Source organism: Podarcis raffonei, chromosome 2, assembly GCF_027172205.1.
Source record: "Podarcis raffonei isolate rPodRaf1 chromosome 2, rPodRaf1.pri, whole genome shotgun sequence".
Classification (NCBI taxonomy): Eukaryota; Metazoa; Chordata; class Lepidosauria; order Squamata; family Lacertidae; genus Podarcis; species Podarcis raffonei.
The window spans coordinates 85,994,549-86,022,244 of NC_070603.1; the positions used below are offsets into that span (position 1 = coordinate 85,994,549).

The 27,696-nt window shown below is 45.4% G+C and overlaps 1 protein-coding gene across 1 annotated transcript; it reads left to right on the forward strand.

Moving 5' to 3' along the window:
- Positions 1-709: 709 nt before the first annotated feature.
- On the forward strand, positions 710-27,696 carry TPRA1 (transmembrane protein adipocyte associated 1). Its single transcript, XM_053377997.1, has 11 exons — positions 710-1,338; positions 9,031-9,233; positions 9,353-9,485; positions 14,427-14,513; positions 15,956-16,028; positions 17,560-17,639; positions 18,657-18,767; positions 18,983-19,043; positions 19,926-20,028; positions 22,122-22,202; positions 24,353-27,696. The coding sequence occupies exons 2-11, from the start codon at positions 9,043-9,045 to the stop codon at positions 24,585-24,587; spliced, it is 1,155 nt and encodes a 384-aa protein (XP_053233972.1). The 5' UTR covers positions 710-1,338; positions 9,031-9,042; the 3' UTR covers positions 24,588-27,696.

Genomic DNA, 27,696 nt, shown 5'->3' on the forward strand with positions numbered 1-27,696 from the left:
ACTTTACCGTCTTTTGAGTTAGGCTTACTGCCAAGCAAATTTACTTAGGAGCGCAGCCATTAGTAGACCTGTCTTCCCTGACCTGTCTCTCTCTGCCACTCTTTTGTACCATCAATCACCTCTATGGATTAATTATGTAATAAATAAATGAATAAATAATGGCATTATGTAAATGTTTAACTTGGCCAATGCCTTTTTGCTTTGCTTTTCTCTTGCAGAACTGTAACATTTAAGGAACTCATCAGAGGATAGCATCATTCACGTGGCATGCCAGCTTGTTACTGATCAGCTCATATAGACCAAAGTACAAAGTACAGGGTGACCCGCAATACTTCCTACTATTCAAGCAAGTGAGCCAAGCCACACACTAGGTGAAAAAGCAAAATAACCATGACTGCAAAACCCACACCAGCAGTATGAAGGTACCCAGATATTTTATAGAGTTTATATGCAAGATCACTCCTGCTGAAATCCTATGCACCTGAGAGTGAGTCTTAATGAACAAAGTAAGACATAGTTCCAAGTAAACACACACAGAATTGCTAATACAGATTAGCTCTTTGACATTGTCAAAGTGGTTTAAAGGTTGGTAAGAGTGAATCGTTTTGGGAGACGAGAGTCCTTTGAAACACGTAGGACCGCATTTTGTGCTATTTACGAACGGACGTTGCCAAATGGATATTAATTCTTTCAAAGGGTCCCCCCCCCCCGCGCCTCCTCGCTGCTTAGCTGTCAAGCAATATGCTCCTTTAAGACCTTTCGCGTCCTGCCCTCTGCCCCCGCCCCTCCGCTTTCCTCATTGGTTCCTTCGGCCCTTTTGTTTCGCTTTTGAGTACGGCTTCTTTACTTAGGCGCTTCGCGATTGGCTGAAGGCTATGAGGCTTAGGGAACGACGCTCAATTCTCCCCCGCGAAGTGACGGCCGAAGAGTTTGTTAGCCTTTTCCCCTCCCGCAGGGAACTGTTCGCCTTCGCCCCTTCGGCTGGAAGAGGCTGCTAAATCCGGGCGGGCTGCAAGGCCCCCCGCGACGCCGCAGAGAGCGCGGAAGTGACGGGTTGCGCGTTTTGCGGCTGTAGCTTCGCACGGTGCGCTAGCGACGCCCCCCCCCCCGACGCCCGCCTTCTACACGCAGCCAGCCTCCTCCCCTTTTCTGGACCTGGGACAGGATCTCGGTGGCTTCGGGGACGGCCGGGCCGAAGTCCCGGGAATGAGCCACCGGCGCGAGGGAAAGCGGGAGAGACCTCCTCCTCTGCCTCCCTCTGCCAGCGGGCGGGTGTAACCAGGAGGCGGCGGGCAGCGAGCGGCTTCTCCTCCGGCTGGAGAGAAGGAGACAGAGAAGGTAGGAGGAATCTCCCCCACCGCCTTCCGAAGAGCATCCCCGGTGGTCCCATATGGGGGAGCGGGGATCACCCGGGCACGGTTATTAGTGATGGCCAGGCTCCATTGGCGCGAGTCTCCAGTTGCTGTCCTCCTGGCACTGCAAAGCGAAGCATCGCGGCTCCTTTTTCTGCTGCCCCGTTTTAAGATGCCGTGTCTCCCCCTCCCCTCGATTTAGTAGCCACCATTCCCTGGCACGCAGTCCCACTTCTGTGTCAGATGTGGGATCCTTAAATGCATCCTCCTCCTCCCCCCTTTCCCAAACTAATGGGATGCGATGGGCAGATGTTTGTTTGCCTCTTAAAACATTAAGTCGCAGGATCGTTCTTCAGGATTCAGCTCTCCTCTTCCTCCTTTCTCTGAATACTGTAGTTTCCCCTGTCGTTGGTTTTGATCCATATGGTAGTTTCCTTTTCCTAATGGTATCGGGGTGCGCGCGTGCTCTCTTTCCTTAAAGAGGGCGACGGCACGGAGGGTTTGTTTCCACCACTCAGCCCAAGGCCCCTTTGCTGTCAGGCGTGGGCCTCGGACATAAAGGGGATGACTGCCGCTTCCAGCATCCTCCGAGCTCGTTTGCTTGGTGCCTATTCCCTGTTAGAAAACTCCTATCGCCCTCTGTGACTACCGATTTGTGTCCAGACTCAACTGTTTTATAACTGGTAACTTCTGGTAGCTTGTGTGTATAGTAAATCCTGATTGTGCTCTTCATGGGTTTTCTGTTAACGGGTTCTGGTATAAACACCTAATAATCACGTGTTAACAATATAACCACTGAGCACCTTGCCTGTGTATTTCGGAAGTGAGCGTTTTGGAAAGTTCAGTGGTGTGTGAGTGCATGCAGAGCATGTCTTTAAATAAGGGAGATAGAGACACAGTTGTTAGCATGATGATTTATGATGATAAAGACTGTGTGGTTAAAATCTATAAGTAACCCAGCATAATGATGTGCAGTTCAGACCTCTGACATTGCAAGGACTGTCAGTCACAGATCCAAAGTTGCCCTTAGCTTTTGAACCGATGTGTTCCTACTTTCAACTCCTGCTGCATATTGGTATCATTGTATCTGTGGCTGAAATGACACACTTTTTCTCTCGCATGTGTGCACATACGCATTTCCTCCCCTCTTCCTGTTTCTTGGGACACAGTATTGATTTTCCAAGGTAATGAGTGCTTTCTGGGCCTTTTCTTATTGGCTCTGTACTAGACACAGGACCTTATATGATTTAACCAAGACTGAATTTGTAGGTAAGGTTGGGTTATGAAGTGTGCAGAGGTGATTTGAGAGACTGAACCGAAATTGACCCAAGACATGTTGCTTCCTGAAGAACAGGATGATGTGATGAAGATCATTAAAATTTATATAATGCACTTTGTCAAAGACCACAGGGAAGTTTTCAGCACAGAACATAAAAAAGAATGCATAGCATAATATCCATGCAAAAAATGTAAATGGCTATATAAATACAATTCATAATAATAAGCAATGCATAGTAATCATACACAGTAGTATATAATACGGAATGAACATAATCAATATCTACCAAACAGCAATGTAAAATTATGCACAATGTCATCCCAAGCAATAAATTCCACAACCCAACCTCTGTAAAATAAAGAATTTTATTACCTGCTTATCTTGGGTGTAACCGTACAACATAATACCCCACTTTCTACATTCCAGTGTACTGACAGTTGAATTGTACTCCAAAATTGTTGATGTAACAACATCCTGCTGTACACCTGAGGCCTGCAGCCTAGCTCAGAGCGTCAGGGTAGGCTGCATAGTGCACACAACTATGTCCTCCAAATCCTTCACTACCATTCCCTGTCCCCAAGCATGGCTGTCTCACTCTGACCCCATTTGCACTATACAATTAACACAATATCATACAACTTTAAACAGTCAGTGCTTAAGTTCCAAAGAATCCTTGGAATTGTAGTTAAGGGTGCCAAGAGTGGTTAGGAGAACACTTCCCTTCACAGAGCTATAATTTTCAGAGTTCCATAGGAAGAGGAATTGACTGCTAAACTACTCTGATAATTATAGTTCTGTGAGGAAAATAGGGGTCTCCTAACGACTCTCAACACTTAAAACTACAGCTCCCAGGATTTTTTTGGCGGGGGGGGGGAGCCATGCCTGCTTAAAGTGGTAGGGTACAGGGCCTCTAATGGCAGGGTCAGCTCTGACCTGTCCAGACCAAATGTTGTTACCCAGACTGGTTTAAGGCTCACTTCCTGGTGTCTCGTGTGACAAGAAGTTCAGTGATTATGACACCTCTGTTAAAGAGAGAGAGAGCTCGTAACATGACATATGCCATGTTGTTGACAGCGAGTGTTTCATGGTGCTGGTTTCATTGTAATCAAGCTAAAGGTATTCGTAATTATTAAGGCAAACAAGCAAGTTATTGCTCAAGAGGGTGCTTGGCATGTGTCTCTTGGAGGAGATAAAGCTGAGGCTTTAAGGCATGACAAGTTGTTTGCCAACACCTAGCATATGTGACAAGCTTGAGAGCTATGCACGCTGCATTTTACTTTGTGGATTTTGCAGCTGGAGAATGTGACCTGGTATATTCAGAATGAGTTTTTGCAAAAGCCGCGTATAATGTTGTTGCCCACCTGATTTCCCTGACAGACAATAGAATATGCACACTGATCCAGTTCTTAAATGCATATACTTTGAAATAAGTACCCTGTTGGCTCAGCTAGAATTGTGTTCTGACTGAGCAAGTGTGCTTACAATCAGTCTTAAAGTGCTTAAATGCTACAGTACTACTAAAATGGTATATCAAAATTCCCAAAGGCTACAATCCTAAAAGCATGTAAAACACAACTGATCCCAATATGTCTTCTGAGTACTGTGTATGTTCATATTATCAACAGCTGAATTAGATCCCTTGAGTTCTAGTTCTGTGCTGTTTACAAAAAAAGAAAGAAAAAGCTTAAGACTTTCAGCAGCCTAACAGCTTCTACTGCTACCTTTTCATATATATATTTGCTGTCCCTGTATGTGCTTGGGAGGGCAATGTAGTACAGGAGTTACCTGGGCTAAGAGAAGATATGAAGTGAGTCCAGTTAAAGGTCACTGTCTTGATAATGTTGGGGTGGGAAGATGAAACTTACTGCTTGTCCCTTGCCGCTTCTTTTTACAGTCCATAAAATCTCGTCCCAAATTTAAGGTTCTAGTGGCATAAATGAACTGAACAGATGTTTTATTGTAGTGCCGTTGAAAACCCTACTCTCACAAGCTTGTCCTTGGGTAAAATGAGAAAATAAATATGAGAGGGTGGGGCAAGAATGTCTTGGCTAGATAAAAGGCCTCCATCTCTCTCTCTCTTTCTCTCTCTGTATATTTGGAGAGTGCTGATAAGTTAGTAAAAAATGCAGTCTCTTAAAACAAAGAATTGTTGTGTTTCTCCGAATAAGTTTTTCAGTCCAGGAAACTTAACTCTGTTAACTGTGTAATTTAAATTACTCCAACCATGGAAGTATAGAGAACGAAATATTTCCTAGCATTCCGAGACTCAAATTCTAATAGACTCTGCAAGAATTAGATTAGCTTTTGAATATTTTGTAAACTCTTTAGGATCCAGTTTTTGTCAGATGGTGGATATGGAATCTGATTTGTGGGCCGGGGCTTAGCTGTGGAGCATTTGAAGTACAATTGTGAGAACAGTACTGAGCATGTGCAGAGTGCTGCGTTTTGACAAGCAGTTACAGCTCGTTGTTTGAAATATACAGCATCTAGGAACTGAGATGGGACAAGAGTTTATAGAGCAGATTACATTAATTTCTGCTAGGTTTGAGTTCCTGGAAGTTAGCTGTGGAAGCTCTCATTTGATTTGATTAAAGTGCATGTGTCATTTGGAGGGCAAAGGATATAATGGTTGTGTAGAATAAAGGAGATACCTTGGAAATACTGCTGAAGAATGCATGTAGGGAATGCAAGCAACTTGTTGATCTAGGTGTGTGTACGGTATAATACCTTTCATTAGGATCAACCAAAACATCAAAAAGCTATAAGCTGGCTTTCGAATTTTATAGAACTTCATTCAAGCCTTGATTTTTTATTTTTTAAGAAAGATGGTTGACAGGGAGGAGAGAGAGATTAACGTTGTTGGTAGAAGCCTAGCCTGCAATATGTGACACCCTTTAACAGTAAAATCCCATATACAGAATTAGGTCCTATTGAGTTCAACAGGGATTCAGGCAGTATTTTGCAGATTTATTACATGGTGCCTAGTGCAAAAGGTCATAGTTTGCAACAGATATGCAGTACTAGTCTTGGACAGAGAAGCAGTTCTCTCCCTGTATCTCTTTATAAAAAAACATACAAGCCAGCATTCTAGTTCAGCCTTCTGCAACCTGGTATCTTCCAGATGTTTGGGGCTATAACTCCCACTAGTCCAGCCAACATAGGCAATTGTCAGGGTTGATGGGAGTTCTGGAGGGTCCCAGGATGAGAGGGCTATCATAATCTGTATTTATTTATGCCAGGAGGTTGTACCCTGCTTTCCAGCAAGCTCCCAGGCTGCCTTATAAGGAGTCAACTTTACCATAAAAACAAATGTACAAACATTAGAGTCTGGCTCTAATTGAAATTAACACATGCCACATGCATAATCACTGTATTTCATATAGATTTAACTGAAAAACATAGTTAAAACTTACTCCTTTCGTTTCTGATTTTCAACTCCAGTGTTTCTTTTCACTCTAAAAAACAAGCTTGCATATGCTGTTTGGTCCTTCATGGCTTATTGTTATAATGTGCTTGAGGAGTGTCCTTCTTTGTCCCTACAAGGGCTGCGGTGTGAACTGCAGACACAGGACAAAGTTTATTTGTCTAAAGGAGCCGATTGCAAGAGGAGTGGTTCTCTTGGGTAAGGCTTCTGTGTGTTTGTTCAGCCAGAGATGCTGTATTCTACCACAGCTGTATCTGCTCAAGGCTTGGCTTTTTCCTTCACTTACAGCACAGTCGTGAGCACATACAAGTTGCCTTATACTAGGTAGCCCAGTATGAACACACATATCTAGATTTAATAAGCTGAGATATGCACGAGACTTGGTGCTTGTGCAATTCTTCTTTGTGCACCTCTTTCCTTATTGGTGCATTGTGAGAGGTCAGGAAGTCTCAAATTGACCATAGTTTCCTGTTTTGTCCAAACCAGGGAACTGGCCCCTACATTTGAAACAAGCCAGGATCAATAATACACACACATGCACACACAGTGCTTATTTCTGGGGGTATGCAGGGGTACGCATACCCCTAAACATTTTGTGAATCTAAGTTTGGCCTCATGGAGAGGCAGTATTTCAATATGAGTAGGAAAATGAGAGTACCCCTAAACATATTTTTAGGGGGTAGGGAAGCTCTCTCTCTCTGTGTGTACTACACACACACACACACACACACACACACACACCCCCATATGGAAAACAATAGTTACTGCACATGCCACAAAGCTGTGATATTTATGTCTTAACTAAGGGTGCTGTGTCAGGCCACTGGCCCACCTAGCTCAGTGTTGTCGTTGACACCAGGTTGGCTGATGGGAGTTGTAGTCCAAAACACTGACATGAGGTAGGCGAACGCTGATTTACAGTGGTTCTCCAGGCAGAAATATTTCCCTGCGCTAACTGGAGATGTTGGGGACTGAACCTGGGACAGTCAGCATGCCAAGCATGTGCTCTATCCCTGAGCTACAGCCCTTTCTATGTAGAAAAAAAAAATAGTGTTACATGTGGCTATAGGTTTAAGTGTGGCCTACACATTGTCTAACAGTATGTTAAATATTTACAGCATGGAAAGAGCACCAGTTATGGTCAGTCGATTATGTGAGGTAATGATTGGCCATTGTTTAGGTTACTTGCTACCAAGATTTTGACTGGGAGCCTTTTCCCCCCTCATAATTTAAAAGAGGACGGATATAATTATACACTTTAAGTAAAATACTATCACTTCTGGGCAAAGGAAATGTATTTTCCCATTAATGAATGAAATATATTTAAATTCGCATGACATCTATAAAGGCATAATCATTATTTTTGGTGCTTTATTAAAACGGATAAAACTTGTCTTAAGAATACACAAGCAATGTGTTGTTTATTACAAAACATTGTGCAAATGTTTTCTGTCTTAAAGAGAGAGTGCACTATTATACACAATAATTATTTAGTACTATGTAAACTTTATTTTACTTTGGCTTTTCTAATAATGTGCACGTTGGGTCTTACAACTATGGATTGAAACACCTCCCCTCTTCTCCCCTCACCCCAGCCCCTTTTTTAGTAGTAGGAGTGGAGGCCCCAAAAGTGCCCTGCTGGCAAACACTTTTACCACAGATGTCAGTCCTTTTGCCTTCCTCTCTTTTGTCTAGTTTGCCAATATGGGTGACCAGGAAACATTCCTTAGGAGGGTGAATTAGGTCTTTTGGCCTCCAGTCACTGAATTCTCATGTAAATTTATATTGACACATGTTGTTTAAAGACTTTTGGTTTCTATGCTTTGAATGCATTGAAACACTTTAAAAGGCTTTGCTCCGAAGGCATGGGTGGAGAACCTTTGGTCCTCTGGATGATGCTGAACTACGGTTTTCATCATCCTTGGCTGTTGACCATGCTGAAGCACACAGCTCCCGAAGCAAATCTAGAGCACCTGCTTCAGAGCTGTCTGGTGGTGACTTCATTTTGGCAGGAGATGGGGAGATAATTAGCTGTTAAGCTTAAAAAAACCCCAAAGGCATTTCCGATGCTACTTGGCTGCATTCTAGCACTGTGGGCCTTCAACAAATGCATGGTGTGGTGGCTTTATAGAGCATTCTTGGTGACAAATTTTTAGAGCCTAGAAAGCCAGAACTTCATGTGTAATAGATGAGCGGCATGGTAATATGTTCTAACTTGTGGTGTGTCATGTTTTGCAGAAGTGATAATTGGGTGTACACAGGGAGAAAACCCTGGCTAACACACCTAGAAGCTTCCAGTAAAACTCTGATAACCTGCTATGCATGCAGAAGGTCCCAGGTTCCACTTTCTGCCAGTGTAGGAAATTCTGAGCTAGCTGGACCCATAGATGGACTTTATATAAGCAAGTTTCTCATATGTTTCTACCTTCCTAACTATTTAGTACTCTGTGCTTATAATGGGAAATGAGCAGCATTGCCTGTGAACCACAAACTGAAAGTTTTTTGTCGTAATAAAAGAACTAATAAAAGCAGAGGAGGCAGCCTTCCTCAGCACCTGAAGTTTCTGAATACACTTCCAATGGTAGGGCCACATAGAATGCTTTGTAATAGTCTGTCCCAAGAGGTTATGGGTCTGGGTGATAACTTTGAGGCTCTTGGCCTCCAGTTGTGTGTGTAAAGTACTTGGTGTTGCTGCTACTTCCTACTTGAGCAGCTAAGGACAAAGCTAAATCTAAAATAAAGCCAGGCTGCAAACTTGATTTACTACAGGAAAAGGAGCACAATTAGGTAATAAATGGTGCCTTCTCCCCTAGTTTCTGGGACCCAAAATGAGGATTTACTTCAATAATAGAGGATTGGAATAGGCAAGAGGCATTCTAGGTGTGAGTTTCCTCATGAAGAGTGCCCTTTTGATGTGTGTGTATCTATTTCCTAATGATGATGCTGCCCTTTTCTCTCACTTTCTTTCCCCCCAGAGCTGTGGCAGGATGTCTTCTATAGTGACACCTCTAGTGAGGTTCTCCACGTATGACAATGCCACCTATCCACCTTCTACCACGCTAGTGGTGGCATTGGATAATGTAACTTCTGCACCCCTGACAACTGCACGGGCTGACGTCAACATTACTGTGCCACACAAGTGCTTGTTGTTGTTGTATGAAGACATTGGGACATCCAGGTGAGATGCTGTTTTGTGTAGGCGTGTGTGGCTTTTGTTCTCCTTCCTCTTCCTCTTCTCCTCCTTCCTCCACTTCCTGCATTTTAAAAACTGCATTATCTTTTGTGCCTTATTTCTAGGGTCCGTTACTGGGACCTTCTGCTGCTGGTTCCCAATGTGCTTTTCTTTGCATTTCTCCTTTGGAAGCTGCCCTCTGCCAAGGCCAAAATCCACGCCACCTCCAGTCCCATCTTCACCACCTTTTACATACTGGTAAGTACAGGTCTTTCTGTTTTAGTTTTTTTAAGAGCAGGCCAGTGGGAAATTGGCCCACGTGGTCTTGCCTCCCTTAAGCTCACAAACCTAGCAGCATGGTCACTGATGACACCCTGGGGAAAATCTGTGCATCAGGGGTGCTTCCACAATACAAGCTGCAATTCTGGAACAGGAATAGGCAACAACCTGTGGCCCTCCAGGTGTTGCTGGACACATGTGCTGATGTATCTGGCTGGATGATCTGAACCTTTTGCCTTCTTGCTCTGTCCAGTATCCAGCACCTCCTGCCCTTCTTGCTCCTTGTTCAAGAGAAGGCTCATGGGGTGAGGAAGAATACTGCAATCTATTTCCCCATTTTGCCTACTCCCCCCTCCCAATATCCTACCCTGAGAGTAACACCCCTCTCCATTTAAACTGCATTGCTGTGTTTTAGAATCGGGAATTTGTTCAAATGAATCCTCTCCTTAGGGTGGAGTGAGGAGTAGCTGCTGCTTCTGTCTCTGCTGCCTCTAAAGTCCGTCCTCCTTCCCAACAGCTTAGCTCACCCTGAGCCACTCATGGACAGCAGCCCCAGCCCACCCCCCCACCCCCCAATGCAGCAGTTGTCCACAGAAATGTATTTGAAAGAGGATTAGAGACAGAGTTAAAGGAAGGGTTCTAGGTCAGGATCTAGCAGTGGTTAGACTTTTTTTTTAAAAAAATCATTTACTTGTGCAATTTCATTGTATTTTCATAATTACTTCCTTTGGGGGGGCAGGGCGGACTTGAAGCCATTTATAAACAATAGTTGTAAGGAGTTCTGAAAAAGCAGATGTGTGAGGAGAACAATGTCTCCTTATGCTTTAAGTCTGCTGATTATCAGTATCTTTGTGGAGATTGCCTCCTCCAGCCTAGTGTGTGTGTGTGCATTGTGGGTGGTTGTTGTTGTTTTTATAAATAAAAGCCTCTGCTTGTTTTTTAAACCTCCGCTGTGCTGTCATTTGCACCCACTTCCACTTCCATTGCCGCTTCTCAGGTACTGCATGAGCAAAAGGGCTTCTTCTGAAAGGAGTGAGGAAGGAAGGGAATTGTTCCCAGGAGGCGGAGGATTGTGGCAGCAGCCCTGGGCAGCACATGGTTGTGCCATGATTTCTGCCAATGGGTGACTCAGCCTGGGCTGACTCTCAGGCTGGGAGCAGGAGATGGGTGCAGAGTGCAGCATGCCGGCAATAGAGGAAGTTGGACGTTGTGGGGTTGTTGTTGTTTTTTTATAAAAAGATGTCATGTCCTGTGCAGACTTTCTTGTGTATTGCATTGTCAGATGTATGACTGTCGGTTGCACAGAAGTCATGGGTGTAGCCTCAGTGCAGGGAGTTCTTGGCTCTCCAGAAACAAGTTTTTCCCCTTGAGGCCGAGGCGGCTGACCTGAACAAGCCGAGCGAGGTTGGTGGATGAGGTCTTTGGGGACGTCACAGCTGTGAACTTGACAGACTCCAAATGAAGCCTGATAGGCGCCCAGACTATGCCCAGCACCAGCTGCAGATGTTTGAGTCCTCTATAAGAGCCCTTTCTCCTGCAGAGAGTCATTGCTCTCAAGAAGCTCTTTGCTTTAGCCAAACAGTGACATTGGTTTTTCAGTCGTACAGTCTATCATCCCATGCATGGGTTTGGCCCTTCTGGTGCCCATGCTCTGAAAAGTATAGCGTGAATGTTGCCTCGGTCTCATTTATAACTACAGGCAACAAGCATTTTCCATGGGGGTTACGTTCCTGACCCCTGTGTATGTCGGCAGAGCGATCATAACCCTGCCCCATTCCACCCCTGCCCCACCCCCTTTTCCGGCCACTTCTGGGTTGGGGTGATGCTCGTGATTGTGCACATATTGAAAGCGTGTACAGTGGTCGTTGCTTTTACAGAAACCAGTGCCCTTACCCTGAGGGCTGAAATGTTTGAAGCAGCAGGGGATAAATCAATCTGCCTGCAGTGTAACAAGTCCTACAATGTTAGGCTGAGGTGTGCATGTGCATCTTACATTTGAGGCCTTCCCCTATGCAAATAGCAATTCTGGATGCATTGTGTCCCACAGGGCACGCTTGAGGGAATAATGTAATGAATCAGTGTTTGGTTTTTGTTCTGTTGTAAGTGGAGGCTCCGGCCATATTGGGGTTGGTGCAAAGTGCAGTGGCAATAATAACACTGCTTAGCTCCCAAGCACGTTAAATAATATTTATGAAGGCAGGAAAGAAACTGGTTATTTCAGGACCTTTATCTTGGAGAGGAAGTAGATATATTTTACAGATGCAGCATTGGAGGGTGGTAACAGGATGTACAGGGAACTGTCCCAGAGGGCTGCTACAATGCAGGACATCCACAAATACAGTACTGCAAATGCTCATTCACTTTTCTCGACAGGCTAAGAGGATATCTGCAAGGTGGTGCTAAAACCTGGTTCAGCCTTGCTGAAATCATTGTGTGGTGTTGTTGAGTGTGGCATCTGAAGTCCTGTTTACTCTGGCCTTCTGGTCCCAGTCTCCTTACAGCATCTGTCAGTGGGATTAATATATGTCAGCTGTATAGAGCCCAGCATGTAGCAGATTAGAATACCGTATTTTTCGCACCATAGGACGCACTTTTTCCCCCTCCAAAAATGAAGGGGAAATGTGTGTGCGTCCTATGGTGCGAATGCAGGCTTTCGCTGAAGCCTGGAGAGCGAGAGGCATCGGTGCACACCGACCCCTCTCGCTCTCCAGGCTTCAGGAAGCTATCTGCAAGCCTTGCAAGCCCGGCGGGAGTTCCCGCGGGCTCACAAGGCTTGCGGGCAGCAGCCTGCAGCCCCGGCAAGTGTCCGCAAGCCTTGCGTGCCGGCGGGAGGTCCCGCCGAGCGCGTGAGGCTTGGGGCGGCAGCCTGTCACCCGAAGCACGGGGAGCCCCCCCGAGGGCTCTCCGTGCTTCGGGCGACAGGCTGCAAGCCTTGCGCGCCCGGCGGGAGGTCCCGACGGGCGCGCGAGGCTTGGGGCGGCAGCCTGTCACCCGAAGCACGGGGAGCCCCCCGGAGGGCTCTCCGTGCTTTGGGCGAGTGTCTGCAAGCCTTGCGCGCCCGGCAGGAGGTCCCGACGGGCGCGCGAGGCTTGGGGCGGCAGCCTGTCACCCGAAGCACGGGCGAGTGTCTGCAAGCCTTGCGCGCCCGGCGGGAGGTCCCGACGGGAGCGCGAGGCTTGGGGCGGCAGCCTGTCGCCCGAAGCACGGGGAGGCCTCCGGAGGGCTCTCCGTGCTTGGGGCGACAGGCTGCAAGCCTTGCGCGCCCGGCGGGAGGTCCCGACGGGCGCGCGAGGCTTGGGGCGGCAGCCTGTCACCCGAAGCACGGGGAGGCCTCCGGAGGGCTCTCCGTGCTTGGGGCGGCAGCCTGTCACCCGAAGCACGGGGAGGCCTCCGGAGGGCTCTCCGTGCTTGGGGCGACAGGCTGCAAGCCTTGCGCGCCCGGCGGGAGGTCCCGACGGGCGCGCGAGGCTTGGGGCGGCAGCCTGTCACCCGAAGCACGGGGAGCCCCCCGAGGGCTCTCCGTGCTTGGGGCGACAGGCTGCAAGCCTTGCGCGCCCGGCGGGAGGTCCCGACGGGCGCGCGAGGCTTGGGGTGGCAGCCTGTCACCCGAAGCACGGGGAGGCCTCCGGAGGGCTCTCCGTGCTTCGGGCGAGTGTCTGCAAGCCTTGCGCGCCCGGCGGGAGCTCCCGCCGGGCGCGCAAGACTTGGGGCGGCAGCCTGCACCCCGAAGCATGCGGAGCCCTCCGGAGGGCGCCCCGTGCTTCGGGCAGGTGTGCGCAAGGCTTGGGGCGGCAGCCGCGGCTGGGGGGGGGGAATAAATTTTTTTTATTCATTTCCCCCCCCCCCAAAAAACGAGGTGCGTCCTATGGGCCGGTGCGCCCTATAGAACGAAAAATACGGTATGTGTGACCTCTGGAAAAGGGAGACAATGAATATTTGTGTTCTTAATATCAGTCGTAAGGAGGCTTCTGAATATGGCACACTTCAAACAAAACAAAAATCAATATTTCCTGAAGGGGCTGAAGTGTTGTTAAATGAAGTATAGCGTTTCAGAAGGCTAAGTTTTGTGGCCAGTAGTGGTAGGGTTGTAGCATTGTACATTGCATGTAACACTGAGCTGAACAAATGCTGGCAAAAATTAGTTTAGCTCCTTGTAGGTCATTTATTTTAAACAAAATAAGCTAAAACTAGGGAATACAACTCTGTTTCATTTGAGGTAGGATAACCAGTTAGCGTATTGACATGTTTTGCATCTTTTCCAGCTAGAACTGGAAACTGTGTACAGTATCCCTAATGTTCCTGTGCCAAGGATTTTGAAAGACTTTATATTTCAGAATCTTCTGAGCTGATTTCGTGCCTTAAGCATTTTTTACTGTGTTCCCCACCCCCATCTCCTGCTGCTGCTGCTTCAGCAAATGAATTGTGGAGTCTTTTCCAGATCTGAGGCTCCTTAATTGATATCCTGTGGTGTTGGCTGCCTGTTTATTTAAAATTCTACGTGCACCAGGCAGGCACCAATAGAATATGAAGTGATTATGATACTAAAATCAGAGAATGGAGGAGCTAATAAGGATCAATATTTCAAGCCTTGAAAACCTTTAGTCCAGGTGTTGCCAGACTTCCAACTCACATCACCCCTGATCACTGGCTGTTCCCCATTTCTGATGTAGGTCTTACATGGCAAATTCTGTAGCATTTCTTTGCTGAGGTGACCTGGCTGAAGTAACTTGTTCCATCTCAGCCTTAAAAAGAGGGAAAACCACTTCCCTCTCTTTTTCTTCTGTTCCTCTGTAACTCATCCTATTACAAAAACAAAATAAAATGTTAAAGGGGGACCTTGTTGATTGGTCTCCCATCCCTGAAGCCCATCATGCATTTTCTCTTCTGCCTTAATTCGTAACAATTGCCATTGTCTTCTAGGTGTTTGTGGTAGCTGTGGTTGGGATTGCTCGAGCGGTTGTCTCCATGACAGTCAGCGCTTCCACTGCCGCTACGGTTACTGACAAGGTGAGTGTGAGTTTGATAGCAGAGGCTTTGGCCCCTTCTTCACCTTTTCTGGGGCAGGAATGCAAAAATATTTGAGCTCCATTTAGTCATCAGCTACAATAATGCGTGGAATTCATTGTACCACTAACTGGGGTACGTGTGCATGGAACAAGGTCTGCTTGTGCAACCCCCTGGAGTCCTCCCCATATTTGGGGGTTTTGTGGTGGATCAGAAAGGGTTTCTGATGCCCCAGTTGTTCAACAATAGCAACAAGGAAAAGGCTTCTTCTATCTCTCCCCTCCTCACCCCCAAACATAGGCTGCCCAAACAAAGAAATCTTGAGGAGAAAACCAGAAGTGGAGTTTTGGGTGAAAGGACTGTGAGCTCAGTTCAGTCCCGGAGAACAAAATCTTGGACCAAGCATGTGCTCAGAGACACCCTGTTCCTTCATTCTAAATGTACCTTGGCTGCTTCCTCCCCACCCTCACCCTCACCACTATTTTGCACCTGGCTGTCTGGTAGATTGGAGGGTGTGGTTCTCTTTTAACTCTTTGAACAGTATTGACTTTTGGCCCTGCCATCCTCCCATGCTTTGCTTGGCTCAATGCTAAATCCCTTTCTAGTCTCTAATCCTACTCGAACAAATGTTTTTATTGTCTAATTGTTTTTCAGTTTTGCATTTCTTTCTTTTTTGCAAGCCGTATTTGGTTGCATTTACATCGAGACAGCCAGTCTCAGGATTTGTATAAAACAATGTGGCTCTTCATTTAGGCAAATGAAGATCAGCAGAGTCAATCGCCACAAGAATGATGGCCCTTAACTAGATGTTTTGATGCCAAGATGAGTATTTGCTGTTGACAAGTAACTTGAGGCCTATTTCCCATGGTACTTTCTTATGCCAGGGGATTGTTCCTACAAGTGCTGTGCACCTGGTTGCAAGGAGACATTACCTGTGCAACTTAAGTACACCTTATGCATCTGGGTTAGATTTGGTGTCCAAAAGAGCACTAAGCATTTGGACCAATCAGAACACTTGAGATAGGCTGTGCCTAGGGTCAATATTGACAAACAGGGGGCTGACAGTAGTTGTAATCTACAGCCCTTTAAGCCAGCATGGTTTTGGAGTGAGGTCAGATTGGAACAACAGAGGAAACAGGATGATTGGAAGGGAATTGAAGGATGAAACCCCCTGCGATGAAGTAACAAGATAGTTGATATTTTGTGCACAATGCCAAACGTACAGACAGTTGTGTAAGACTCGTAGCCTGAGATGCAACTAATTCTGAAAATTCAAGTGAGCACCATGCATTAGCCAATGAGGGAGATGTTAGGATGGTATTTTTTATTTTATTTTCATGGATGGAAGGAACGATGGGAAGAAAACCTTTGGGTAAGCTTCTCCTTTAGGACCTATTCCATTTGCTTCTTGATCTTGATTTTGTGGCATGTACTGTCTTCTCTAGATCCTGTGGGAAATCACAAGATTCTTCCTTCTGGCTATTGAGCTGAGCATGGTGATTCTGGGCCTTGCATTTGGTAAGGATTCCTCCTTAGCGTTGCTTGGTGCACTTAACCTTTTTCCTTGACGAGGCCATTGGAGCGTGGTGATTGTGCCCTGCTTTCGGTAGGAAAGAGCAAATCTTACCAAGCACAAATAGGACTTCAGCCAGAGACATGTAATGCTCGTGCTGGAGGCGAAAGCTTGCATTTATTGTAGGCCCCTTATTTACACCCTCCATCTGCTTTCACTGTGTACGCAGTAGGGTACTTTTGTCTGAGTGAAGAAAGGACGCTTGATACATTAATAATAATAATAATAATAATAATAATAATAATAATGGCATTTCCAACCCACTTTCCAGTGTTAAAGGTGCAGTTGTTACCCATTTGTTGCATAGGATTCAGTTGCATTTCCTCAAGGCAGCCTTTCTGTGATGGAGGCATCTCATTTTCCCAGCACCCATGAGGCAGGTGCTTGTAAGCACCTATTCAATAATAGCTCTCACCAGTGGACACAACTCTGTACTTTTGTGTGCATGTGTCCCATTTCGTGACTTTTAAAACAAACAAATCTATTCAATAATTCAATGAATTCTCCTCCACTGTATTTTATTCTACAGTGGTGCCTCGCAAGACGAAAAGAATCCGTTCCGCGAGTCTCTTCGTCTTGCGGTTTTTTCGTCTTGCGAAGCAAGCCCATTAGCAGCTTAGCGGATTAGCGCTATTAGCGGCTTAGCGGGCTTAGCGGATCAGCTGATAAGCGGCTTAGCAGATCAGCTGTTAAGCAGCTTAGTGGATCAGCTGATAAGCGGCTTAGCGGCTTGGGAAAAGGGGGGGGGGAGGAAAAAAACCCTGCAGGAACTCGCAAGACATTTTCGTCTTGCGAAGCAAGCCCATAGGAAATTCGTTTTGCGAAGCACCTCCAAAACAGAAAACCCTTTCGTCTAGCGGGTTTTCCGTCTTGGCAGGCATTCGTCTTGCGGGGCACCACTGTAATAAAATCCTACCCTTCCTTCATGATGCTCTCATAGTCCTCCCTGGATATACTGAGAATCTTCTGCATGCAAAGCAGCCACTGTTTCTCAGACTGGGACTATTTCTTTCTTTAAGCTTCCCAGCCCACCTTCCTATGGTGCAGCATATTTTAAGTGGTTTCTAGTTCTCAGGACAAGAGTTTTACTCTCAACTGCAACCTCAGTTGAGAGGTTTTGCCTTTCTTTTAAAAGAAATCTGGCTTTGTTAGTCTGAAGCAACTTGGACAGGAATGGCGTTAGGCAGGACCTCGAACATAGGCGAGACCCCTATATGAGTTCTTGAGTCAGTGCATCAGATTTTCGCCCAGGATGTCGGGTCTGACATCAATAACCTCAGGTTTACAGCAGAATCTTAGATGCACATGGCCTGTTGCATGATGGGTCTTTTATGCTGGTTAACTCCTAACGGCATTCCCGAGCATGCATAGGTTGGTCAGGAGCAGGCAAGTATATTTCCAGCCTTTAGTCACCTGACAGAAGACCAGCCATTTTCACTTGTCAAAGAAATGACCCCTGGTATGTTTCCCATTCAGGTCGTTTGGAGAGCAAATCCAGTGTTAAGCGGGTATTGGCTATCACCACGGTGCTGTCATTGGCCTACTCTGTCACCCAGGTAAGTGTTGGTGAAACAGGACAGTTGCACAGAGTAAGGCAAATTCAATTCAACTGTTTCCTCCTGAACTGAAAGCAGCTGCTCCTCAAGAGGTTCTGAGTTACTTTTAACAGCTCGGTGTAGTAACTCACTCTGAACAGTTCAGCATTTGTTAAGTTTAAGCATGTTCTCCTTTTTATAGTGGTAGCATTATGCCTTGTTTTGGTTTGGGAAGCCCCAGTATTAAACAGGAACACCATTGTCCACTCTTCAGGCATCTTCTTAAAAAATCAGATGCAGTGAATTTATAGGTACTGCATGTGAGTTTTGTTATGTATTTATTTACACTTTGGTTGGTTTTAATCCTGCTCTTCAGGCAAAAAAGGCTCCTAGAGCAGCTTGTGAAGACAGTCCCTTCCCTCAGACTTACAATCTGAAAAGGCACAACACAAAAGGAAAATGGGTTGGGAGGGATGAGGAAATAAGCAAACTCAAGTACAAGTTCTTAGTTACAAGTTCTTATAATGGTCATTTGAGGTAGAAAAACTCAAGGAAAGGAGGCACCAAAGGTTGCTGATCTCTCAGCTATGCCTTTGGACATAACGGGCTGCTGTTGGAAGTGTAGTGCATTGGGATATGGGAGGAAACATGTAGATCAGGAGGGTAGTTGGCAGAAGTTTTAGGTCAGGTATTAAGCATGTGGGGAGGGATAGGGATAGCACCAGTAGGTTGGCAGAAGGCCGGGAGAGGAGGAAAGGTGCCATTTTTTTGTAACCTGCCTCCACTCTCAGGCTCAGAGCTAAATCCCGAGACCATCTGGCACATCTTTCCTCCTGCACTTAGGGCAATTTGTTATCCTCTGCTAAATCACAGTTTATGGACTGGATAGGGGATCTTGTTGTGTGACGATGGAAAGGGCTGGTTTCCAAATGAGACCAAGTGCCTTTTCCTCAGCTTCTCATGCAGGAAACAAAGGCACCATTGTAAGCAGTTCATACCCTGATGACCCTCTTGCACTGTTCCTCACCAAACTTTCAGGGAACTCTGGAGATCAGTTATCCTGATGCCAGGCTCTCTGCAGAAGACTTCAATATCTATGGTCATGGAGGAAGGCACTTTTGGCTTGCAAGCTCCTGTTTCTTCTTTCTGGTAAGTGTGATAAATATCCGTCTTGCTTGATCTGAATACCATGAGTTTAAAACACTGGTGGTTCTTCCTTGACGATTTTCCATTCTCTTCATTTCAATGTGCTTCCTGGCATCTTCTAAACACAGCAACGAAAGCCAGGATTGTTACTGTTTCCCACCACCTGCCCTCAGCAACCTCTGGCCCTATAACTCACCTGCTGCTTTCTTCCTTAACAGGTTTATTCAATGGTGGTGATGCTTCCCAAAACTCCCTTGAAAGATCGTATTTCCCTGCCTTGTAAGTGACTCGCCTCTCCCTTTCAAACTGATACGATTTTCTCACAGGCATTAAAAGCCAAGCCACTTGGAATATTCCGGATAGGCAAAAGGAAGTCCTTCTTCGCATAGTTAAGCTGTGGAATTCATTCCGACAAAGAGGTACCAATTGATGGCCAACAGCCAATTGCCCCTGAGAGGACAGCAAGTGCAACTCCTCTCTCCCTATTCAGAGGCATACCTCCTCCAAGAGTGGATCTGCAAATGTAGCCATCCTGACTCATATGCATGGATAGCCATATCCTCCATGAATTTGTCCAGTGAATTCAACAGCTTATGACTCGGGTGGGGAAACTCATGCCTAGGGGCCAAATGCGGCCCTCCAGGCTTCTCTCTCTGGCCCTTAGGATTCTTCTCTGGCCACGCCCACCCTCCAACCACACCTTTCAACAGCACTGCTTTGCACCTCCTTGTTTTTGCCTGGCTGGAATGTGCCCTTGAATTCTGATAATGCCTGTATAGAGGGACGTGGGACGGTGTGTCTAGAAACTGGCCTATGGGAGATTTACATTAGCTGCTCTGCCCACTTTTGCCTCTAGTTCCAGCTGTGCCTGGAAAGTTGTGCGGAAGGAAATTTGGCCCTCAGCCTGAAAAAGGTTCCACACCCCTGTAATAGGCACATGCTAGGAAGAAGGGAAAGTGTAGGGTTTGCTTAAGTTACATAACGGCTAGGTGGAATGGCCATTTCTGGAGACTGTTCTGCAATAAGTAGCTCTTGAGCATATTTCTTCTCCCTGTAAATACTGGTTTATTCCGGGTCTCAGGCTTTTCCACCTCATGGTTTGTAGTGTAGGAAGTACCTGTGATTACATTTGACCCCAATGTCTTTGCCTCTCTTTTTCAGCAAGGAAGAGTTTCTATATCTATGCCGGGATTCTTGCTGTGCTGAACCTGGTGCAGGGCATCGGTAGTGGTCTGCTCTGTGCAGGTATCATAGAAGGACTATGGTACGTATCCCTGTGGCCGGATAGCTCTGCTCAACTTCTTCCTGGTGCTGTCACTGAGTCCTTTGAGAAGGAAGCACAAAGAGTTTCCAACACATTTGAACCAAAGCTAACTTGCTAAGGGGTACTGCTGTTGACGGCTGCTGAATTTGCAGCTCCACTGCACCCATCATGCTGTGTTCCCCTCCATTATACCACATCTGCCTCCAGATGCCTTTCTGGATATTCCACCTGAGACTGGTGATCTCATTACTCCTTGAGAAATACAGACTCAGTGCCTATCTCCTGACATTTCCCCTCTCCAATAGGGAAGGCAGCAGGGAGGGGGTGCATTCTGCTTAGCGAATTGGGAATGGTTGTTCTGGTCCAACTCTTAGTCCTTATTTCCTACATCTCTTTCCCTGCTTTTGATCCTTTTCTTTTTAAAGAAGTCAGTAGGACACAGTTGCTCAGAGTAGTGTTCTGCTTGGCGAAGCCGGGCCTTCTACTCCAGGGAGGAGCAGCTTTTGGGGTGGGGTAGGGAACTGCTTTTCTTGGTGGGAATCACCACTGGTGGTGAGTACATTCCAACTTTCCCTGTTCCCTTTTGAGAATGATAACTATGGGTCCTTGTATTGAAGGAAGTTCTGTCAACCTTGGTCCTTCCCACCAAGGGACACAGCTGCATGGGTTATAAAAGCAAGCCCTGCCATGGGACAGTAAAGCAACTGGAAGAGAAGAGGTGTGCAGAGACCAAGGAAAGAAGTGCAAATGGATGGAGTGTCCTGTCTGCCATCCTTGGGACTAGGCATAGGCCAACTCCGGCCCTCCAGATGTTTGGGACTGCAATTCCCATCATCCCTGACCACTGGTCCTGTTAGCTAAGGATGATGGGAATTGTAGTCCCAAATATCTGGAGGGCTGGAGTTGGCCTATGCCTGCTTTGGACCCCCTGGGATGTTCACCAGACCAAACCTGCTGTAGCTGGGAACTGGGTGTGTGAAGAGCAGCCGAATGGGGATATAGCTGTGGGCAGCTTGAGGAAGCTTAATTCATTGGTGCTAAGGCTGGGCAGAAAAAAGCAGGTTTTCAGGGGAAAGTACTTCCCAGGGGGTCCAAAGGATGGAAAGAGAAAAGGCTCATAAAAGGGCAGAAAGAAAAAGCACTCAGACATGATGCCTTAAAGCACAGACCTGTGCTGAGAAACCTGTGCTGCAAAAGGAAGTCTGGATGAGCCCCTGGAGTGAGAGACTAGGGTGTTGTCAGCAGGTTCCAGGAACTCCCTTTGTTTTGAGATTTGGGGGTTGGTCTGTGAGTTTGCTTGGGCCCTGGGTGAGAACCAGAGAGGATGGGGGGAGTCTTGGGTAAGAGCCAGGAGACTGAGAGGTGTGGAGTGAGGAGATGTGTCAGAAGGAGAAGGAACTGATATCTATATATGTTTATTAGCAAGTCTGCATTAATGATTTTATTGTGCATTTTTGTAACATTTGTTTTTAGTTTTCTGTACACTGCTTAGAGATATTATTCACCGTATTTGTGTGATTCTAATGCACCATTGAATCTAACGTGCACCTCAATTTTCAAAATGAAACCAACAAAGTATTTGCTGGCACCATCAAATCTAGCGCACATCAAATCTAATTCTCGCAATGTAATTTGGCCAAGAAAGGTCCATGTTACATTCGAGTAAATATAGATACAGTCGTGCCTTGGTTGTCGAATGCCTTGGTACTCGTCCGTTTTGGCTCCCGCAAACCCTGAAGTGAGTGTTTTGGTTTGCAAATGTTTTTTGGAAGCCGAACGTTCAACGTGGCTTCCAAGGCTTCCAATTGAGTGCAGGAAGCTCCTTCAGCCAATCAGAAGCCACTCCTTGGTTGTTGAACGTTTTCAGAAGTCGAACAGACTTCTGGAACGGATTCCATTCGACAACCAAGGTACAACTGTATATGTTAAGCAGTGTAGAAAATGTCTTAATAATTATTATATAATTCTATTTATAATACATATAATTATTATTATTATATAATAATGATGATAAGAATCTGTTGTCCAAAAACATCTGGATTGGCCAGGAACAGATTTCTAATGACTTGTGTCTCTCTCTTCTGTCTTGACAGCTGTGTCGATGCCACCACCTTCCTCTATTTCAGCTTCTTTGCTCCGCTCATTTATGTGGCGTTCCTGAAAAGTTTCTTTGGGTGAGCATCCAAGGTCCCAGGGCATTTTACAACAACAATAAGAAGAAAAAGTTTTAAGATGGACAAGAGCAACCATTCTAGAACAGCAGATTGAGACTATTTAAGAAGTGTGAGAAAACAAAAGGGCCTGGCGTTGAAAGAACATCAATATATGTGCTAGGCGGGCCTCCCTATGGGGAGAGCATTTCAGAGCTTTAAATCATGTAGGCGTTGCTAGCAAAGGTCACGTTGAAGCACAATACTTGCCTCCCATACTTGCAATACTTGCAATTATTTAATAGCAAAACAAACTTCAGCCTTTAAATAAACAGTAAGCAACCACAACAAAAATGCCCAGGGTGACCTTCAGGATTGATAACATAATTAAAATAGAAGTAAAACAGCAGTAAAAGTATAAAATGGTATAAAGTGCAACAAGGCAGTAGGCTGGTTTTCATCACATCTAGGCCAGAAAGACTCAGAAATGGGAGGTCTCAGGTGAGGCCTACAAAGAAGCTAACTCTTCCACACATTCTCTCTGTGTGCTTCGTTATGATTTGTTTTTTTAAAAAATCAATTCAGTGACTCCTGTTCTTCCATCTGTGAAATGAAGATGGTATTTGACTTCATCACAGGGATTCGGGAAGATTAGACTCCTAATATCTGCGCAAAGCCTCATTAAATTCTGAGCTACTGTTAGAGTTTTTTTCTGGATTAGTGACAAAATGATTAATGTGAAATGCTGTGGAGGCCAAGCTTGTATTAGGTAGATAGGTCCCCCCCCCCCCTTTTAATGCTCTTGAGTTTTAAGAAGGGGCTTAAATAGATTGCCCAGCAGTTGAGCAAAGCAATGTAAACCAGCCTTCCTGAACCTATTGCCATCCAGATGTTATTGGACTACAGTTCCCATCTTCCCTGACCATAGGCCATGCTGATGGGGTTGTAGTTCAAAACATCTGAAGGGCACCAGGTTGGGGGAGGCTGGCCTAAATTTGCACCTCAGGAGTTGCATTCCTTTTGAGTAACCACTTCCCTTTTTACTGTTCTGACTAAGTAATTTTTTCAGCTTTGAGTGCCACCATGTGGCCATGCAGTGGAAATACCCATTCTAATTGAGGAACAGTCGCTGCAATTAATTCAGATGGAATTCAACCACAACTGTGAGGAACTAGCCACCTCACATTTTATATTTGATATAAAAGCAGCAAAGCTATATAACAAGCAGTAAACAAATAGTCTCTCAAATGCCAACATCAAATTGTGCATGCTCAAAAATGACTTGTTTTATTTCTAACTTCCTTCAACACTGATTCCAAATGGAACTGACCGTGTGTGTGTGTGTGTGTGTGTGTGTGTGTGTGTGTAGATATATACACAGTGCTTTTTTCTGGGGGAGATGCAGGGGTACGCATACCCCTAAACATTTTGTGAATCTTTGTACTTTTGTCCATTTACTATATTTATTTCCCCCAATTTGAACTATAAAATGGTGATTTTCTTGAGTCAAAATGAGAGTACCCCTAAACATTTTTTAAGAAAAAAAGCACTGTATATATGAGAGAGATAATGAATGAGACACACACACACACAAGCCCCCATACCTAACTTCCACACCACCTAAAAGCGTTTAGGTGTCATGGCTAATTTTTGAACACAGTGGCTCTTGCTGTTCTTACTTGCCCTGCTTTTCTTCTTTTGAGTCCCATCATTGTGAATGAAGCAAAGCAAAAGGTTGGGTCTTTTCAGTCCAAGGTCAGGCAGTGCAGGATAGGGTAAGAGAACAAAGGGAAGAGGTATAGGCCAATCATAGACAAACATGACAGTATATCTTGGGCTACGTTTAGTTCCAGTTTCCTCCAGATGATGATGGCCTGAACAGCCTGAAGTAAAAGAACAGCGTTACTGGCTGCTATTTATTTTGGGAACCTTCTGCCATGTTCTGAATTGAACCTTCTTTACTGGGAAATGGGATGGAGGGAGTTATGCTTGGAGCAAAGCATCTGCTATGCATGCAGGAGGTTTCAGGTGGTTGACATGGAATGCCAGTCCCTGCAGACAGTACTGAGCTACACGGACCAGTGTTCTGACTCGGTATCAGGCAGCTTCCTGTGTTTCAAGAAAGTACCGGTAACGCTTTTGAAAATTCCCCTTGCCTCTTTAATAATTTCCAGGTCCGAGCCAAAGATCCTCTTCTCCTACAAATGCCAGGTGGATGAGCCCGAGGATGTTGATGTGCACCTCCCGCATGCCTATGGTGTGGCCAAGAAAGAAGGCCTGGATTCCAGCTTTTACTCCAGCACTCAGATCGACACTGCAGCGTACTTGGATGACATTGCTTCCATGCCTTACCACGTGGGCAGCATCAACAGCATTGACAGTGACCGCTGGAAAGCCATCAATTCCTAAAGGCGATCCTTTGGAAAGATGGGTCTCTCTTGCAGCCTTGCAGCTCCATCACCAGTTCCCCTTTTGGGACGCTTCAGTGTGTCGCCTTCTCTTTCCTTCAAGTTTTTTTTCTTTTTTTAAAAAATAAATAAATCTTGAACGGAGCATAAAAATCAGTCTTCCCAGGACAATAGCTCTTACCTTTGTAGGAGAACGAACCAGATCAGCTTCTAAATGCTGGATCTTTGTGTCCTTGAGCGTTCCATGTGCACATGGTTGGACATGACTGCAACATTTTCTTGGTGATAAGCCACACATGCAGCTAGGAAGCCTTGGCTGCTCTTGTATAGCATTATATATAGATAGCTATATAATACATTATTTGCATTCTATTTTTATTTTATGTTTTGGCTTCCAAGAACTAGAGGAAGGCGGGACCGCTCCCCACACCTTCAAGAGCTGCAGTTTGGTGGGAATTGTAGGGTGAGAGACCTCCACAGGCTTCCTGATAGAAAGAACACTTAAGAATGAACTGCTAAATGTTTCCAGGATTCTTCGCAGGGAATCTGGGAGCAAGTGTGCGTGTGTGTGTGTGTGTGTGTTTGCGTGTGTGCATTGTAATATATATATATGCTGACTTTCGAAGAAGAGGGCAGGAAAGTAGGCAGCTGGGAAATGCTTTGGTGAAACTTGTTGCTGTGCAACTAAACCACTGTGACTGGCTGAGAAGGAGCTTTGCATACACTGTATACGGTCTGAGTTTTTAGAATGAAAACTTAGCCAAGCAAAGAGCTTATAGAATGAGGATCTGCTTATGTGATAGTAGCAGAACTCCAGAGTAAATGGGTCCTGAGGAGCAGTGGAGGAGGGGTGTTGAGAACTGTGGTTCAAATGGGCAGTTCCAAAAAACTGGTCCATGGGATAGGACAAGGCAGAAGATGAATGGGAAATGATCTGGTAGTCTCTGTGTGAGAAATTGTGAGTGATGCTTGGGATGGCACCAAAGTGGAAAACAGGGTTGGAGGTCTAGTGTGAAGGAGGGCTGTTGGACTCTGTGCCTTGGATTCAAGCTCTGTCCAGTATACCTTTAAGACCAGGTGATACTTCCTTGAACTTAGCATGAGGTTCATTCATCTCTTCTGCACTGAAGAGAGTCACACCGAAGACATAGCGGGCTATTCCCCTGACAGTGGTGGTGGTAGCTGATCTTCAGGGTCTTCCAAGATCAGCAGTGAAAGAGGTTTATCCCAGGCATAGGCAAACTCGGCCCTCCATTTGTTTTGGGACTACAACTCCTATCATCCCTGACCACTGGTCCCGTTAGCTAGGGATGATGGGAGTTGTAGTCCCAAAACATCTGGAGGGCCGAGTTTGCCTATGCCTGGTTTATCCTTTAGGAATAGTGAAGGTGTTCCTTGCAGGAGGCAGACCCATTCTAATGCAGGAAGTTGGCTTCACCTTGTAAGACAAAATGGGAGAATTGGAAAATGATAAAAACTGCTTTTGAAGCACGCACATTTTGTGTGCATAGCTTATATTGGAATCAATGTTTTCTCATTTTCATGTTTTTATTACTAAATGCAAAAATGGGAACACTTACCCTTGTGCAAAATGCTGGAACATTTGCTTGAACAGAGGTTGATCCAGGAGGCAAATGTAGTTACAGTCAATAAAATCCCAAATTCTAAGGCTGAGAAAGCAAGAACACCTGAAAAATGAGGTTTCTTTACTTTCATTTGCTGCTGCCATTTTGGGATTAATTTTAGCACCCAATGTGCAAGGTGCAGATGATCAAGGCAAATAAGCACACATCCTTGGAGGAAAGTTGCTTTGGAATTAATAGGACATGCTTTCAAGTAAACCTCTCTAGAATGGAGGTGCAAGCAGGAAAAACTACTCGGCTTTCTTCTTGTTGATAAAACATCCCTTCCTCCTCATGGCTTGAAACTTGCGCTGTTTGTGATTTTTCTGCTGCCGAGCCACATCAGGATTTAAAAGGCAACAAGATCCTTGACTTCACTTTTAAGACTTTTTAAACTACTTTTAAAGAAATACATGTTTAATTATATCACTGTTTTGGATGAGTTGTGAATGCAGATCAAGAATTGTCGTGGTAGAGACCCGCACTTTGCCTTTAGTTTTTGTCTACCACCCAGGTTAGCCTTTTCTGAGTGTTGTTTGAATTTGATGACACAATCATTCATTCAGACTTGCTGCTGTTAGCTGCATAGACATCTCACCATGGAGGTAAAAAATGTACTGTGTAGTTTAGGCTTCTGTAATGCTTATGGCGCTAGTCATACCCCAACATACAATGCCCCAAATTTGACAAAGAGGCAGTCGTGGGAGCTGTGATGTGACCTTAATGTTATCCAATCTATCGAAATAACACGCTGGGCTGGTGCCGTAGCTTCTTTGCTTTCTGTGAAAGGCAAGAAAGGCAATCCCAATTGGCTGCAGGGCAAATGCTGGCGAAGATGTCATATAAGATGTCATACAATTAATGCTGCCCTCCCCCCAAAAAAATATTTACTCAGCTGGAATTATAGATGCTGTCTGCATGATGGTTAAATACTGCTAACCAGCCAAAGTAGGGACCCTTGGAAACGAACGTGTCTTCTAATTTCCATGGATCCCCTACAATTTTGTTTTAAAAGTGTGCTGTACACCTAGTCCATCAAATTAAATAAACACCTGAACATGGGCTCCTTTGGTGATGTGAATCAGGATGAGGCTGTATTGGATTTACTGTGTTTACTGTATTAGCAATCTATATCAAATGCTGGCCAGTCAGTGAGCTGTGATCAGATCTTCCATGACAGAATGGTCCCTGCCCCCTTTCACTGACATTTTAAGCACCTCCTCTGTACATCCCACATTGTACTTTGCTGCTGAGGAGTATCTGCACTAAGTGAAGGAACTGCCTCCTTACAAGCCTTGTGATCTATGTGTGTATATATATTAAAAAAAATGCCTCCCTGTTGAGCACACAGTATTGTCCATGAGCAGACAAATGTTTGTGTGTCCCTGGGTGTGTACACACGGCATGTACCATGTGATGTTGGAACAGAGATTAAAAAATAGAGTAATGTATATTTTTGTCTGTAAAATAAATGAACTTTGACATAAA

Bases quoted from the DNA above. Each gene is read 5' to 3' on its own strand.
- TPRA1 (XM_053377997.1), top strand. From the start codon at position 9,043: ATGTCTTCTATAGTGACACCTCTAGTGAGGTTCTCCACGTATGACAAT. The intron at 16,029-17,559 runs GTAAGGATTCCT...TTTCCCATTCAG, and splicing joins GATTCTGGGCCTTGCATTTG to GTCGTTTGGAGAGCAAATCC. The intron at 19,044-19,925 runs GTAAGTGACTCG...TCTCTTTTTCAG, and splicing joins AGATCGTATTTCCCTGCCTT to CAAGGAAGAGTTTCTATATC.